This window comes from Pectinophora gossypiella, chromosome 17 (assembly GCF_024362695.1).
Source record: "Pectinophora gossypiella chromosome 17, ilPecGoss1.1, whole genome shotgun sequence".
Classification (NCBI taxonomy): Eukaryota; Metazoa; Arthropoda; class Insecta; order Lepidoptera; family Gelechiidae; genus Pectinophora; species Pectinophora gossypiella.
Window position 1 is genome coordinate 1755574 of NC_065420.1, and position 15533 is coordinate 1771106.

At 35.3% G+C, this 15533-nt stretch overlaps 2 protein-coding genes across 4 annotated transcripts; both read left to right on the forward strand.

The window, feature by feature from the left end:
* Window positions 1-5171: 5171 nt before the first annotated feature.
* On the forward strand, window positions 5172-8929 carry LOC126374363 (uncharacterized). The gene is made up of 7 exons (XM_050020974.1): window positions 5172-5362; window positions 5544-5604; window positions 5790-6081; window positions 6571-6730; window positions 7031-7089; window positions 7365-7450; window positions 7581-8929. Exons 2-7 carry the CDS (start codon window positions 5569-5571, stop codon window positions 8514-8516), a joined length of 1569 nt encoding a protein of 522 aa, XP_049876931.1. The 5' UTR covers window positions 5172-5362; window positions 5544-5568; the 3' UTR covers window positions 8517-8929.
* A 447-nt stretch (window positions 8930-9376) lies between these two features.
* On the forward strand, window positions 9377-15062 carry LOC126374361 (uncharacterized). 3 transcript variants are annotated; one of them, XM_050020970.1, is made up of 7 exons: window positions 9377-9610; window positions 9789-9874; window positions 10325-10616; window positions 11028-11187; window positions 11857-11912; window positions 13032-13117; window positions 14014-15062. In XM_050020970.1, exons 2-7 carry the CDS (start codon window positions 9824-9826, stop codon window positions 14947-14949), a joined length of 1581 nt encoding a protein of 526 aa, XP_049876927.1. In that variant the 5' UTR covers window positions 9377-9610; window positions 9789-9823; the 3' UTR covers window positions 14950-15062. The 3 variants fall into 3 exon arrangements, with proteins under 3 accessions (XP_049876927.1, XP_049876928.1, XP_049876929.1); XM_050020972.1 differs by lacking the exon at window positions 9377-9610 and adding an exon at window positions 10082-10231 and having other exon boundaries at window positions 9674-9874; XM_050020971.1 differs by lacking the exon at window positions 9377-9610 and having other exon boundaries at window positions 9673-9874.
* The last annotated feature ends 471 nt before the right edge of the window (window positions 15063-15533 follow it).

A 15533-nucleotide genomic window follows, 5' to 3' on the forward strand; every position in this document is an offset into this window, starting at 1 on the left:
TATTAATTTCTTTGTTAAAAATTGTATAGAACTTCAGTGTATTATAGTGTAAATAGTGTTTCTGTCCTCCTATCATGGAGGGAAATGAGGATCAGGGGGATGGTCCCCCTAATCCTGCTAAAAAGAGGAAGGACTTGTCCCTGTCCTGTAGCGGCGTCGGCGGTGAGGATAGTGACTTATATAAACCTTACTTGAAACCGAACTATAAAAGACAATATCCAGAAAATAGTTTCATGACTGAATATAAAGTGTTTATTGAAAGTTTGGACAAAGAACGCTTAGGCAATAAAAGTCCAATATACTTGAACCATATTTTTGCAACGGAAGTGAAAGGTGTAATGGCAATTCGCAGGATTAATGCCAATAAAATTGCGGTGGTATTTAAGCAGCACAATACTGCAAATAATTTATTGAACAATAGTGCTTTTTTGGAAAAGTACAAGCTGAAGGCATATATTCCGGCAGCACAAATTGAGCGCGTTGGGGTGATTCGCTTTGTCCCAACAAATATCTCTACCAAGGAATTATACACTAAACTGTCCTCTGTGTACGACATTGTCGCAGTACGGCGCTTCACGAAGAAGGTGGGGCAGAACCGTGTCCCACTGCAGACCGTAAGCATAACGTTTCTGGCGAATTCGCTTCCTGATTGTGTACAATATGATTTATTTTCGTACCGTGTGTTCGATTACATCCCACCTCTGCAGCAGTGTTTCCGCTGCTTTAAATTTAATCATTCAGCCAAAGTTTGCAATGGCAAGCAAAAATGTAGTATCTGTTCCGGGGAACATATTTACAAGGAATGTGACAGGCCTGATGAGCTTTGTTGCTCGAACTGCGGCGGACCTCACCTGGCTGTGTCTAGGACGTGTCCGGTAAAGGTTAAGAAGATGCTTGAAAAGAAAAACAAAATTACTTATGCAAGTGTAGCAAACACGAAAACATATGAAACAGACTTCCCTCCTTTACCAGACAAGTCTAACACTAATAATACTATAAATAATAACAATGTAAATAAACCTACAAAAAAGTCCCCTGTAAATAAAACCAACCCTGTGAATATTGTAAATAAGGCTTTCCCCGAGGAATATATGGTGTCGTCAGCACCCTCCACGAATATTCGAACTCAAATCGTTGAGAATAAGGACGTGTTACAAGCTCTCGTAGCTACAATAGTTCAGTTAGGTAACAAGAGTGATAACACGCCGATTACGGCAGTGTTAATACAAGAAATGCTACTAAAAAACTTACCTACTAATAATGGATAATAGCTTAGTATCACAATCACAATTACGTATTGCGCAGTATAATATTCAAAGTGTTTTTAGCAAAAAAGAACTACTAATAAATTTTCTACATAATAATAATATTGATATATGTTTGCTTAACGAAACTTGGCTTAAAGATCATCAGCACTTTAGTATACCAGGGTATAACTTTTATAATAAAAATTCTATTAATAGTCATAACGGTGTCGCTATATTAATAAAGCCATATTTAAAATATAATATCCTAAATACTAGATTTTATGAGGACATTCAAACTGTTGCATTGTCTGTCTCTTCAGTAATGGGTAACATTACTATTCTTTGTGTCTATTGTCCACCTACAAGTAGCCATATCAGGTTAAATAGATTGCGCAATATTATAAGGGATCTCCCGAAACCTATATTAGTTAGTGGCGATTTTAACGCACATCATATTGCATTTGGTTGTATATCCACCCAGGGCCGAGGTAGAGATTTATATGATGTAATAGATGATTGTGATTTATGTATTTTAAATGATGGAAATTATACCACTATTAACTATCCTACACGTAATCCATCAGCAATTGACGTTACTTTTGTAAGTTCAAATCTTGCACCCCTTTGTGATTGGTTGGTACATGACGATGCTATGGGAAGCTATCATTACCCTACTATAACTACTATTGCGCTATCTATAGACAGATATCAAATAAATCCCCCTGAGGAAAAATTTTTATATAATAGAACGGATTGGAAGAGATTCCAAGAGCTCTCAGAGTCACATTTTCGGGACATGACGATAGATGAAAGCAATCCTTTAGATTCGTATTTTGATTTTTGCGCACGTCTTGATTCACTGAAACTAATATTGATACCCCGTTTTGTAAGAACAGACAACTTTAGAAGTAGGATCCCCGCCCCTTGGTGGAACGACACATGTCGTAAAAGCGTTATTGCTTCATATGATGCTTTAAAAGTTTACAGGCAGGAACCCACTATAGAAAATTACATTAATTATAAACGATTAGATGCCTTGAAGAAACGAACTTTAAAGGAACAAAAAAGAAATGCATGGAATAATCTTTGTGAAAGCTTTAACAGAACCACTCCATTAAGCAGAATATGGAATCTTATTAAAAGATTTAGGGGTGTTAGGAAGTCTAACAATTCATGTCAGGATGAGTTTATTCAACCTTTTCTTTTAAAACTGTCTGATAATACTAATTTGATAAACTTTAATGCAGTTGGCACCTACTTTAATCTTAATAATGATAATCCAAAATCTAGATTTCTGTTAGATCGTTTTTCTTGGGAAGAATTCATATTTAGTCTACAATCTAGGAAAAATACTACTCCAGGTCTTGATAATTTTCCATATTTACTTATAAAAAATTTACATATTACTGTACAGAAATTATTTCTTAAAATTCTAAATAGTTTATGGCTTCAAAAATCTATTCCAAACTCATGGAAAACGCAATGTGTTGTTCCAGTATTAAAGGCTGGTAAACCTCCTGATCTTGCAACTTCATATCGACCTATTTCATTGTCGTCATGTCTGGGAAAGATATTTGAGAACATGATTAAAAACCGCCTTGACTGGTATGCAGAGTCGAATTGTGTCTTTCCATATTTTCAGTATGGATTTCGCAGAGGGCGTAGTTGTGCTGATAGTTTTATCTCACTTATCACGGACCTGAAAAAAGCCAAAAATGCTAATTTGAATACAATTTGTGTCTTTTTAGATGTGCAAGGAGCATTTGACTCTGTTGATCCTGGCATACTAGTCAAGATTTTGACTGAAAGTATTGAAATACCTGGACAAGTCTCTAAATGGATTTATGACTTTCTCAGTAACAGAACATTATATGTTAAATACAATAATGTCCTTCATGGTCCTAAAATGGCATCCAAAGGGACAATGCAGGGCGCTACACTCTCGCCCTTGTTGTACAACATGTACACATCGGAGATATGTAAATATGTAGATACTAGTAATGTAAATATTTTACAGTTTGCTGATGATTTAGTGGTGTATAGCTCTCATTCAAATTTATTAATTGCAATGCGTAATATTAATACGGCCTTGTGCCAATTGGACAATTACTATAGTAACAGATTACATTTAAAGATAAATGCTTCTAAAAGCAGTTTGATGATATTTGGTGATGACAGTCCTACTGTAGATATTAGGTACAGTGGGGATGTCATACAAAGAGTAAATCAGCACAAGTTTTTGGGTGTAGTTATTGACCAAAACCTTAAATTTGAGGACCATATTAAATATATTAGTAAGAATGCTTTGAAAGGTCTCAATGTTCTGAGATGCCTTGCAGGAGTATCTTGGGGTGCAGACCCTAATATATTGTCAATGTTGTATAAATCCATTGTACGAAGTCACTTTGATTATAGTACTTTAGCATATTTGAATAGTTCTTATGTACATAGACTAGATATTATACAGAACAAAGCTTTGAGAATTATATCTGGAGCTATATGTTCAACACCTATAAGAGCCATGGAGGTTGAAACCAAAATCATGCCTTTGGTTTTGAGAAGGATTGTGTTAGCTGAAAGATACTGTGTAAAATTGTTGTCATCTCAAAACAATTATGTAATTGAAAGAGTGGTTCCTCACCTGATACCAGTCTCGGGTCCATTGGCTGATGCAGTTGACATCTTGCAAAGTGTCTCTCCACATTTGTGTCGTATTTATCTGGAAATGCATAGAAAATGTTCTAATATCATTAAGCAGTCTAAATGGCCTTGTTACAATCACTCTTTTAACAGTATAATACATCCTATCACAGTTATCAAATCCACAGTATGTTGTAATAATGACCTGTTAGCATTTTTAGATGATAACCAACCATTTTATACTTTATACACTGATGGCAGTAAGGGTGATAATTATGTAAGATCAGCTGTTTATAATCCCCAAACTAAGTTTGCTCAAAGCTTTGTTCTTGATAACCAATGTTCTATATTTACAGCAGAGGCTTATGCAGTTTTAGAAGCTATAAAACTGATTCGACTTGTAACTATTAGTAAAAGATTTTTAATTTTAACTGACTGAGTCTTATTGAAAGTTTAAAAAAGATAAATATCTCCTTTAAAACTAATTATTTGTTGTATATAATTAAGCACTATATATATGAACTATATTTAAAAGGAATAGACATAGCTTTTATGTGGATTCCTTCACATAGAGGAATTTCTGGCAATGAAATAGCGGATAAGACTGCATTTGAAGGGATTAACGCATTAGATGTTAAATGTATTGTAAAGGTTCCATTAACTGATTACTATGGTTTGATAAGAAGCGACGTACAACAGCTCTGGAAGGACGCGTGGAAAAAGGATCAAGAACAAAAGGGCAAATGGTATGGAGAAGTACAAGAAGACTTACCAACTAAGCCATGGTATTCGAAGCCCGAATACAAACGTGCTAGCCGAGAATTCATATGTACCATCAATAGACTGAGATTTGGCCACCATAAGACACCAGCACATCTTACAAGACTGCGAATAATTGAGCAGCAAACTTGTCCGTATTGCAATAGTGAAGACTCGCCCGACATAGAACATATGATTTTTGTGTGTCGTCAATTTTCTATTCAAAGATTAGTGCTTGCGAGTGAAATCAGTGACATTAATGACATTATTCAAATTGACAATCAAGTAACTTCCTCCCGCCGCCTTATTGACCTACTACATAGTGAAAAATGTCTCGCTCCACTATATAAATACATAAAAAACACTGTTGTGAATTTATAAACATATTTTGTGCTGTGCTTGTGCTACGTACAAACTAAAATAATTTAAAAGACATGAAACGAAGACTTGGCCCAAAAGACTTGATTCCAGGCCATAACCCTTTTAAAAAAAAAAAAAAAAAAAAGTCAAGGACAAAGAAACAAAATGTCAGTTTCCGGTGACCATGACCCCACCTGCGATCAAAGCCTGCGATGATAACAAAAACGAATTCTATTTCTGACTCATTTGTTATTTTGAATAGCATTTCACCAAAGAGAATGAATCACTACGTGTTAGAAACCAGTGTTGATAACCACCGCCTGAGCTTCAAAGAAGATATAGTACATAATCCCTACGTACGTTTATCACTAACATTATGAATTATAAGAAGCGATAATAACATTGATAAGAATGTTTTTTTTTATCAGTATTGATTTGATTTCTATGTGTTGCACAATAGTGTACAACCCAAAGACTAAAGTTAAAGCACACAGTCAGTAAATTTACTATATAAAATAACTTCTTTTGATTTTACAGTAAGTATTTATTCAATCACTTTGAAATGGAAGAACAGAAAGTTGACACCAAATTAGCACAGGTAATTAATAATTACAAACTATTTTAGAATAGATAATAATTTATTTTAGTAATTTATTATTTTATTTCTCTTAAAAATTTCAACACTATATATAAATTCATAATTTGTTTTAATTTATTAAGTACATTCAATATTTTTTTTCAAATGGAATATAAATATCTAAGTTGTGTATTATAAATTTTCAGGACTTTTTGAAAAAGAATGCATCTGTGATAAAAATTGTGAAATCTGGAGATAATGATAAAATATCTGCTCAAATGAAAACATATTTCAATCTGGAAATTAAAAATTTACCAACAGAAGAAAAATTATTACTCTTTGCAAGTAAAATAGAAGAAAATGCAGAATTATTTGCTCAGTTGGAAGCATTTTTACGAGATGTACCCAAAGAAGAGGTCATTAACACTGATAAAAATCTTATAGTGCAGTGTTTTAAGTATTGGAGTACCAATATACCTGTAAATTGTTGTTATTTGGGTAAGTAAATATTTTTAATGGTTTATTTTTCCTTACACACGCCTGTTTCGCCCTGGCGCAGGGTAAGCAGAGATTATGGATGGAATTCCAATTGCTTCGATCCTCAGTCCTCACATACGTTTCTTGATTCCTCCACATTCATCAATCGTTACATTCACACGCGCCGGTTATGAGTAAATCGTACTAAAAGTTTTAAGCACATTCACAATTTGTTTAATATGTCTTCTAGGTCTTCCTCTGCCAGCCCTACCAACAACTTTCGCCTTATATACTACTTTAGTAATCCATAGATAAACCATGTGGGTCAATAATAATAAGACGTTTATTTTGGATGAAATCCATTCACAACAACAACTTTTACTCTAACAACTTTGATTTCATAAGAAACACAGAATATAAATGTACATGGGGACTTAGTTGCTCATGCGACGGCCGTAGCTCTGACTACTCGCGAGCTTTCGTTTCTTAGATTATTTATTATTATTTCAGGTATCATTCCATCCAACATAGATATGACCGTATCCAGTCCATTGGCCAAATTAGGAGCAGTGGTCTGCGGGATAAAGTATTACATGGATGTAAAAGTACATTGTTGTGACGTCACTACTCCAGTCTGCTACCTATTTGTACGTTTGTGTTTGGAAGCTGGGTATGTATATATTTATTTAAAAAAACAGGTTTATGTTTAATGCTGCCTTAACCTAACAATCCAATGCTTACAGTAAACTGAAACTGACAAATTAGTGGCATATACATTAATAAACAAAACCACAAACTTAGGTAACTAATATCACAGACTTACATTGAAGAAAATTACTGTACTATTTTGATAGTAATGTATTATAATATTTATTGTATGTTATAATGTATACTATAATGTATTATATTATCCAGTAAGAACTCAGCCACAGAAATATACCAATTATTACATTTTATAATCCTTTTACAGACTAGACCGAGTGCATTTGTTCTACAAAAAGGAAAAATATATGACAGAAAGTGGAGAAGGTTAGTCATTGATATTTAGTATCTTTGTTTTTATAAAATTGGCCTGAGTTATTCAACTTTGAATATTGTAATTTTTAGTATGTACAGTCATGAGCAATATAATGTGCCCACTTTAGGACTCTGTCACACTAACATATTTGACATTTAATGAGACTTACAGTTCAATTTGTAAAAAAAGTTAATGTGACATGGTACCAAAGTATACATATTAATGCTCGTGACCGTACCCAACACCTCCAGTTTTTTTTTATTAAATAATCCTATTTACATTACAGACTTTAAAAATGGTTGCAGCGCTGTTGTTACTGAACATAGCGACATGCACTCTGTCATCAAGAGGCTTCTTCACTCTACCAGTGAGGTACGTATCTGTACTATGGTATGAAATAGCATGATTAAAATGAGAGCAGGACAGAAAGATATAGCTGATAGTCTATTTAGCTTATGTTAAAAACATTTTTTTCATCCTTTGTTCGTATTTTTTATTGCAGCGTCCATGGAAGTTGCATCACTTATTCGTTCAGGAAGGAAACATCGAAAATGTGAAAAAAATCCTTCTAGCTAACAAATTGAAACGGTATAAAAATGAAAGGAAATTAAAGAAGATAGAAATCCTCCAACTTGAAAACAAATTATTTGCGTTCGATTTCGTCGCAGACGAGAATAAGCCCGAAGGATACCAAGTAATTATAGTTGAACCTTATAGAACTATAAATGACCTACTCACTCTAATAAAAAAAGAAAACCCATTTTTCTTGTCGGTGTGGACTAATGATATTTCAGAGGCTAGCGAAATAGCATACAATGCTATGCTTCCAATAGTCTGGATAAACGATTATGGCACATTCGATGGCGCGGATAGATCTTCTCAGGCGTTTTATTCTGCCTATTTTGAATTGTGTTACTGCATTGATAAAGACTTGCTGACAAATAATGTAGTGAAGAGTCTCCAAAACTGGTCCACAATGAACACAACAGAGCGAGTGATCAAAATGTTGAAGGTTGTTGAAGTTTTGAAAGCTGAGAATAGTCCTGATGTTGAGTCTGCAGCCCTAATCGAAGACGCAATTACAAATTTGGAGTCGAATAAATTCGTCGACATTGAGAATGGCAAACTTTGGGTTAGCTTTGAAGACTTTCAAGGATGCATTGTATTTCTGGAAAACGATAGTAATTTGAAAAAAGTAGTTACTTCCTTGATGTATGGTGTTGGATGCATAAGGAAACTCGAAGGTCTCGAATCAACACCTAATAAAAAATCAAGAATAATCAAATTATTCCAAGAAGAAAATATTCCATATATGGAAACAGATAAGATTTTTAAACAAATTATATACGGTGTGATTTATTCAAATTCAAATGACAGCCCAGCTCATCCTACCGGTCGAATGATTTATACAAGTTTTGGTGCAATATTCGCTAAATAAGAGCTTCGTATTGGCTATGTTATACGAAACACCATTTCAGAGCATCCTGTGGCAAAAATATGTACTACATTTGGACAGACGTAATGGTAAAACAGCTTTAGTATTTCCTACAAATTATTATATCGTCAACATTATGTTTTAAGTACTTATTTATTTAAATTATTCGAAAAAGTTACGTAAGTGGAGGTACTAACGTGCGCATAGCCAATACGTAAGCAGAATTAATTGGCTAAAACAAAAGTTTTAACATTGTATGTTAGTATTCTACGTTCTGTGATATATTGAGTGTTAGATGGAGTGAATTTCTATTCTATTCTATTCTAAATCGAGAATTCTTATTAATGTGTTTTATCTCGCACCGTGTTGTTGTTGTAAAAGTTAATCTGTATTAAAATATTATTGCCACACAGTTATCTAGGTGTATTTATTTTGTGTAAAGACATTTTAATTGAAGTCTTTTATCATAAAAGGCATACCTATGGTTTTATTTTCAACACAACTTAGCAAGCCATAATCATAAAACAACAATGGTGAAAATTCTCTGCAGAAATAAAAAAATAATACAAGTCGAACATTCAGTAGGTAGGTATAAATATATCAACACCGAAACTGAGCACAGCTAGGACTTGACACTGGATATTTTGGCTAGGATATAATTTAGTTTTAATGTTCTTTAGCACTTAAATTTTAATTTTTGCGGTGGACGGACCCACGTTTCAATTATTACGCTATGAAATACCGTAGTATTACGAATTTTCCTAGAAGCAATTTACAAACAATTTACGGATTTATACGAACATTGGCACTTCCCTACGGATTTTCAAAAATTGGTCTGGCAACATTGCAAGCAATGAAAGCAACCAAGACTAGGCTGTATGGGTTAAATTCCCTTTACATGCTCGAATGGGCAAATAGACAAAATAATACAAAAAACAGTTTTGTTTCCGGCTTTGCCTGTCGTACGAAAAATACAAAAGTAAACATACTGTATGAAAAATCAGAAAATCATTACGTTTTATTTTCTAAATTAAATCCGACTATTTTACCAGCGTTGGTTGATAACCATAGAGCTTCCAAGAGAATATAATCACTAGGTATGTTTTATCAATAAAATTACTATAAATAACTTAGAAGCGATAACAAAACTGCTAAAGAATGTTTTCTATCAGTATTGGCACGGTATTGGTGTGGTTTTTACCAGTATTACACAATATCACACCACCGCACAATATTGTGTAACAATAACAAATTCAAAATAACTTAATTTTACAGTGTACCTGCTATTTCAAATTACTTTATACAGTGAAATGGAAGACCTGAAATTCGACAAAATGAACATTGATACCAAATTAGCAGAGGTAAGAATAAATATGTTATTTACTGTGAACTACTTTAAAATAATAAAATGTTTTATTTCGGCAATAATCCATAAAAGTTAGTAACAAAAGTCTTAAATCTAGTGTTACTAAGTAAAATAGAGCTGACTACTTTATTGAAATTCAAATTCAAAAATATCTATATCGTCTTACCACCTTGTCATCTGTCTACCAATCATGCATTCACAGCAATGTGTATATGCAACCGAAGAGAATATAATCACTATGATACGCAACTAGCGGATGACCAGTGGGAAGTCCTGTCTACCAACTAATACACAAATTTATGCAATAAATAAATCTCTGGATTGAAAGTATTAGGAAAATAAGGAGTTGACTGTAAGATGGCATTCTATTTAATTATATTGCTATTTTTTTTTTAATTTTTTTTTTTTATGGTCGGTGTAATAAGTATTTACTAACAATTTTCAGGTGTTTTTGGAGCAGAATACATCTGAAATAGACATAGTTAAATCTGGAGATAATGATAAAATAACTGCTCAAATGAAGTCATACTTCAATAAGGAAATCAAGAATTTACCTACGGATAAAAAGTTACAACTGTTTGCAAGTAAAATGGAAGACAATTCTGAACTATTTGCTCAGTTAGAAGCATTGTTACGAGGTGTACCCAAACAAGAGGTCATTGACATTGATAAAAAGCTAATTGTGCAGAATTTTAAGTATTGGAGTTTTAATAATCCTATAAATAGTAGTTTTTTGGGTGAGTAAGGATGTATTTATTTTTTGTATTGTATTTTTAAGAGCCAATTACATACTCACTGAAATTTTCATTACGTAGAGGTGAGTTATGAAAAAAAACGAAAATAATTCTAAAAGAAAGAAATGGCCTTGTGGTGCTTACATAATTATGCCTTTCCAGTAAACTATATCTATTTGGCGAGAACGGCACTATTTATTTTATTTATTAGCCATAGATTCAGATACAATACTTTTTTATTTAATTTAATAAAGAGCAAATTCCATTATTCAATGGTAATGTTTAGGTAGATATCTGTGTGCCCATTGGCAAAGGCCTCCCCTATTGTATTCCAGTCCTCTTTGCATATAGCCATTATAGTCCAGGTTCTGCTGGCCACTCGACTATTTTTATTACTTATATTTCTTTTTGCAGGACTTCGTCCTACCAACATAGAGATCTCCGAATCCAGTCCATTGGCCAAATTAGGATCAGTGGTCTGCGGGATAAAGTTTAACATTAATGTAAAAGTACATTGTTGTGACGTTACGGCTCCAGTCTGCTACCTATTTGTACGCTTGTGTATGGAATCTGGGTATGTATAGTCTGTTCGGATTATCTAAACACTAACCACCTTACAAATAAAAAATAAACCAGGGATGAACATTGGTTCATCCCTGGTTTCATCAATATGAAATGAGCAGTGTGTTGGAGTATGCTCCATACCCCGTCCGGTTGATTGAGGGGAGGCCTGTGCCCAGCGGTGGAACATATATAGGCTGTTTATGTACGTAATCTTCTATATAAAAACGATTCGCGGGTTGAAAGGTCAGACAGGCAGTCGCTTCTGTAAAAAACCGGACCTGTCAAATCTTCAGGTTAGGTAAGCGGACCCTGAGAAAAACAGTATAATACTAGGGAGATGATTAAACATTAATAAGTTATATACTAAAATAATACTCTTGAATCACTATCCTTTGGTAACAATACCTTAGTTTGCCCTTTAGAAGGCGCCACATTGAATTTTGCGCGACGTCCCATAGCCTTATAACAAGCAGAAAATCAGCTTCTAGTGACACCTCATTTGGTAAATTCTGATTACTGGTTTAGCAGTTATAAGGACCTACATACACACAAAAAACGGTCAAATACATAACCCTCCTTTTTTCTTCGTCGCAGCCGGGTAAAAATCATATAGGTAGGTTTTTGAGGTAGGCGCGAACAGACAGACTATGTTTTGTAATATTTACTTATACGTTTGCAGAATAGACCGGGTGAATTTGTTCCACAAGAAGGAAGAAATGACGGAAAGTGGAGAAGGTTAGTATATATCTTTTTATCTCCCAGTTAATTGAGGCCGGGACTCCGCCAAAGCGGAGACGAGAAGAACGGAGAGGAGATTTTTACTTATTTATTTACTTTTAGGAAGAGTAACAGCTGTATAATACGAGCATTAATATGTATACATTTTGGTACCATGTCACATTATCTTTTTTGACAAATTGAACTGTAAGTCTGACTAAATGTCAAATATGTTAGTGCGACAGAGTCCTAAAGAGTCCTACATTATATTGTTCATGACTGTACAGTAAATAAAATCACTAGTATCTATATGCTAATTACAAATCTCCACCATAGATTTCATCCACATATAGATTTCATATAGTTATTCTATAAAATAGGCTCATTGAATGAACAGAAATATTAGATTATCATAAATAAAATAAATTTTAAACATGCGTCAGTAACAGAAAAATAACATTCACAATACTAGGTGACAATTACTGAGTAAGGATGTTAAAATGAGCTGAATCATCCCTCTCTGTACTCGTTACAATGTCACTTACACCCCGTACAAGTACACCACAAGTAGCCAGTTAAGTGGTATGTGTGTTAGTGCCACCAATAACGTCTTCACCATAAGGGCACACGGGGCCCGTGCCCAGGGCTCCCATTCTCGGGGGGCCCCGAAGGATCCACAATTTCTCTCGCACATTTATTCTCAAAACATTTTTGTCGGGCACATTACACTTTTTACACAAATCAGGAATCTTATCAGAAGGTTAGATTTACAAGGCATATCATTATACTACGTCGTTATATTATCGATAACTGCGACTTTTCCAAAACACAAAAATCTATGCTGTATTTGATTACCTATAAATGGGTTCATAGGTAAAAAATGTAAGTGTTTTTCTTTTTTTACTTTCCAATTCGCTTTCTTTACTTTCAAAAAGGGGCCCCAAATTCTTGTGTGCCCAAGGGCCCCAGCCTAGTTTAAGACGGCGCTGAGTGACACCGTAACGAATACTGAGGGGGATGATTCAGACCATGATTCTGAGGATGATTCAGACCATAATTCTACCCCTTCAGGGATACAAGCGCGACCCTACGTCTACCAAAAGAACTATCAAGTGATAAACATGCATTTATTTGCAGACTTTCGAAACGGTTGCAGCGCTGTTGTTACAGAACATAGCGACATAGACTCCGCCATCGACGTGTTTCTGTATTCTACCAGTAAGGTACGTATCTACTCTGCCGTACCTACTATGGTCATCATCATCAGCCCATTAACGTCCCCACTGCTGGGGCACGGGCCATCCCTATGGATGGATAGGGAGATAAGGCCTTAAACCATCACACGGGCCCAGTGCAGATTGATGGTTATTAACGACTGCTAATGCAGCCGGGATCAACGGCTTAACGTGCCTTCCGAAGCACGGAGTAGCTCGAGATGAAAACTTTTTTTTTGTGGTCACCCATCCTATGACCGGCCTTTGCGAAAGTTGCTTAACTTCAACAATCGCAGACCGAGCGCGTTTACCGCTGCGCCACCGAGCTCCTCACCTACTATGGTATCAGCGACAAATAGTGACTTGCAATAAATAATTATGATAGCCACAAAATAAAGAATAATACTACGTATAGAGCGTTAGACTCCCGATGTGGAGATCCAGGTTCGATTCCCGATGGGAACATTGTCGAAATCACCTTGTGAGACTGTCCTTTGTTTGATAAGGACTTTGCAAGCTTGAATCACTTGATTGTCTGAAAAAGTAAGATGATTCCGTGCTTCTGAGTGCACGTTAAGCCGGTGTCCCGGCTGTTAGCCGTAAAAACACCTCCACCAAGTCGCAGTGGAGCAGCGTGGTGGAGTATGCTCCATATCCCCTCCGGTTGATTAAGGGGACGCCTGTGTCCAGCAGTGGGACGTATATAGGCTGTTTATGTATGTTATGTATAGAACGGTAACTCCGCCCCGCACCAATTCATATCGGGCACTGAGCTAAATTTACCTCACCCCCTCTGGCTATTCCTCTGCTAAGTAAGAAAGAGCGAGTGGACTGTCCGTCCCGCTCGTGCTGAAAAATACATGTAAAAAAACTAAAGATACTTTATGGCTTACTTTTTGTTGCAGCGTCCATGGAAACTGAATCACTTATTCGTTCAGGAAAGCGAAATCGAGCGTTTGAAAATAAATCTTATAGCCAAATCGCAACTGAAAGGCGACAGTATTGAGAATACCAACCTCGCCTCTAAGAATAAGATAGAAATTGTTGCATATGAGAACAAATTATTTGCTTTCGATTTCATCGCGGATGCAGATAGGCCTGAGGGGAAGCAAGTAGTTATAGTTGAAGCTTATAGAACTGTTAAGGAGCTACTTACACTAATCAAGAAAGAAAATCCATTCTTCTTGTCGTTATGGACTAATGACATTTCAGAAGCTAACGAAATAGCGTACAACGTTATACTTCCAATAGTCTGGATAAACGATTATGGCATATTCGGTGGTCCGGATAGATCTTCCCAAGCGTTTTACTCTGCATATTTCAAACTATGTTACTGCATTGATAAAGACTTGCTCACGAGTGATGTATTGAAGAATCTCCAAAATTGGTCCAAGATAAACACAAAAGAACGCGTGACGAAAATATTGAAGGTCGTAGAAGTTCTAAAAGCTGACAGTTCAGACGTTGAGTCTGCATCCTTAATTGAAGACGCTGTTAATAATTTACAGTCGAATAAATTCGTCGACATTGAGAATGGGCGGGTGTGCGTTGGTATTGAAGACTTTCAAGGTAGCATTGTATTGTTGGACAATGATAGTAATGTGAAGAAAGTAGTAACATCTTTAGTGTATGGCGCGGGATGCATAAGAGAACTCAAATCATTGCCCGATGATTTGTCAAGAATAGTTAAATTATTCCAACAAGAGAACATTCCATATATGGAAACAGATGCAGCTATTAAATACATTCTTTTTGGTATACGTCTATTAAATGATGGCATACAAGTGCTTCCTAACACTCGAGTTGTGTATACGACTTTTGGTACAATTTTCGCCAATTAATAATTCCGTATATTTGAACAGAATTAACACATTTAAGAAATAAAGTGCCTGTAATTAAAGTTAAGTATATAATATATTTTTGTATGTTTACGAGTATTTTATATAAAGAAATATTTTAAATAAAACGTTATCATAAAAGCTACAAAGTTTCATTTTCAAAATAGCATCTCGGGCTATGGTTGTCTGTTGTTATAATTTGACCCGAATTGCATAGTCGACATGGATTATGTATAAAAAAGCCTCGTTTTCACTAGAGACATCGGGCGATATCGCCCCACATCACACGACATTTTATCTTGACTTGTCGATGGATAATAAGGGTGTTTTGAAATTCTAAATTCCCTACGACACTACTGGCTGGTAGTGCAGAAGGGAATAAATATTCCCCACGGCACAACTGGTAGTGCGGCTTGGTAGTGCGGTGGGGAAGAAGGGGATCGATGTAGTAGAGCGAAGTGTAGCGACGTCTCCGGGGAGATGTCTCTCTACAAATGTCAACTAGTGGTGACCAGCAGGGCTAACTTGCGCAACGTGGTAAAATTATCGATCGATTCAATAAATTTTGTCGCCATCGATAAGTTTAT

Coding starts and splice junctions, on each gene's coding strand:
- LOC126374361 (XM_050020970.1), top strand. CDS start 9,824: ATGGAAGACCTGAAATTCGACAAAATGAACATTGATACCAAATTAGCA. Junction 9,875..10,324: donor TTGATACCAAATTAGCAGAG/GTAAGAATAAAT, acceptor AACAATTTTCAG/GTGTTTTTGGAGCAGAATAC. Junction 13,118..14,013: donor TTCTGTATTCTACCAGTAAG/GTACGTATCTAC, acceptor TTTTTGTTGCAG/CGTCCATGGAAACTGAATCA.
- LOC126374363 (XM_050020974.1), top strand. CDS start 5,569: ATGGAAGAACAGAAAGTTGACACCAAATTAGCACAG. Junction 5,605..5,789: donor TTGACACCAAATTAGCACAG/GTAATTAATAAT, acceptor ATAAATTTTCAG/GACTTTTTGAAAAAGAATGC. Junction 7,451..7,580: donor TTCTTCACTCTACCAGTGAG/GTACGTATCTGT, acceptor TTTTTATTGCAG/CGTCCATGGAAGTTGCATCA.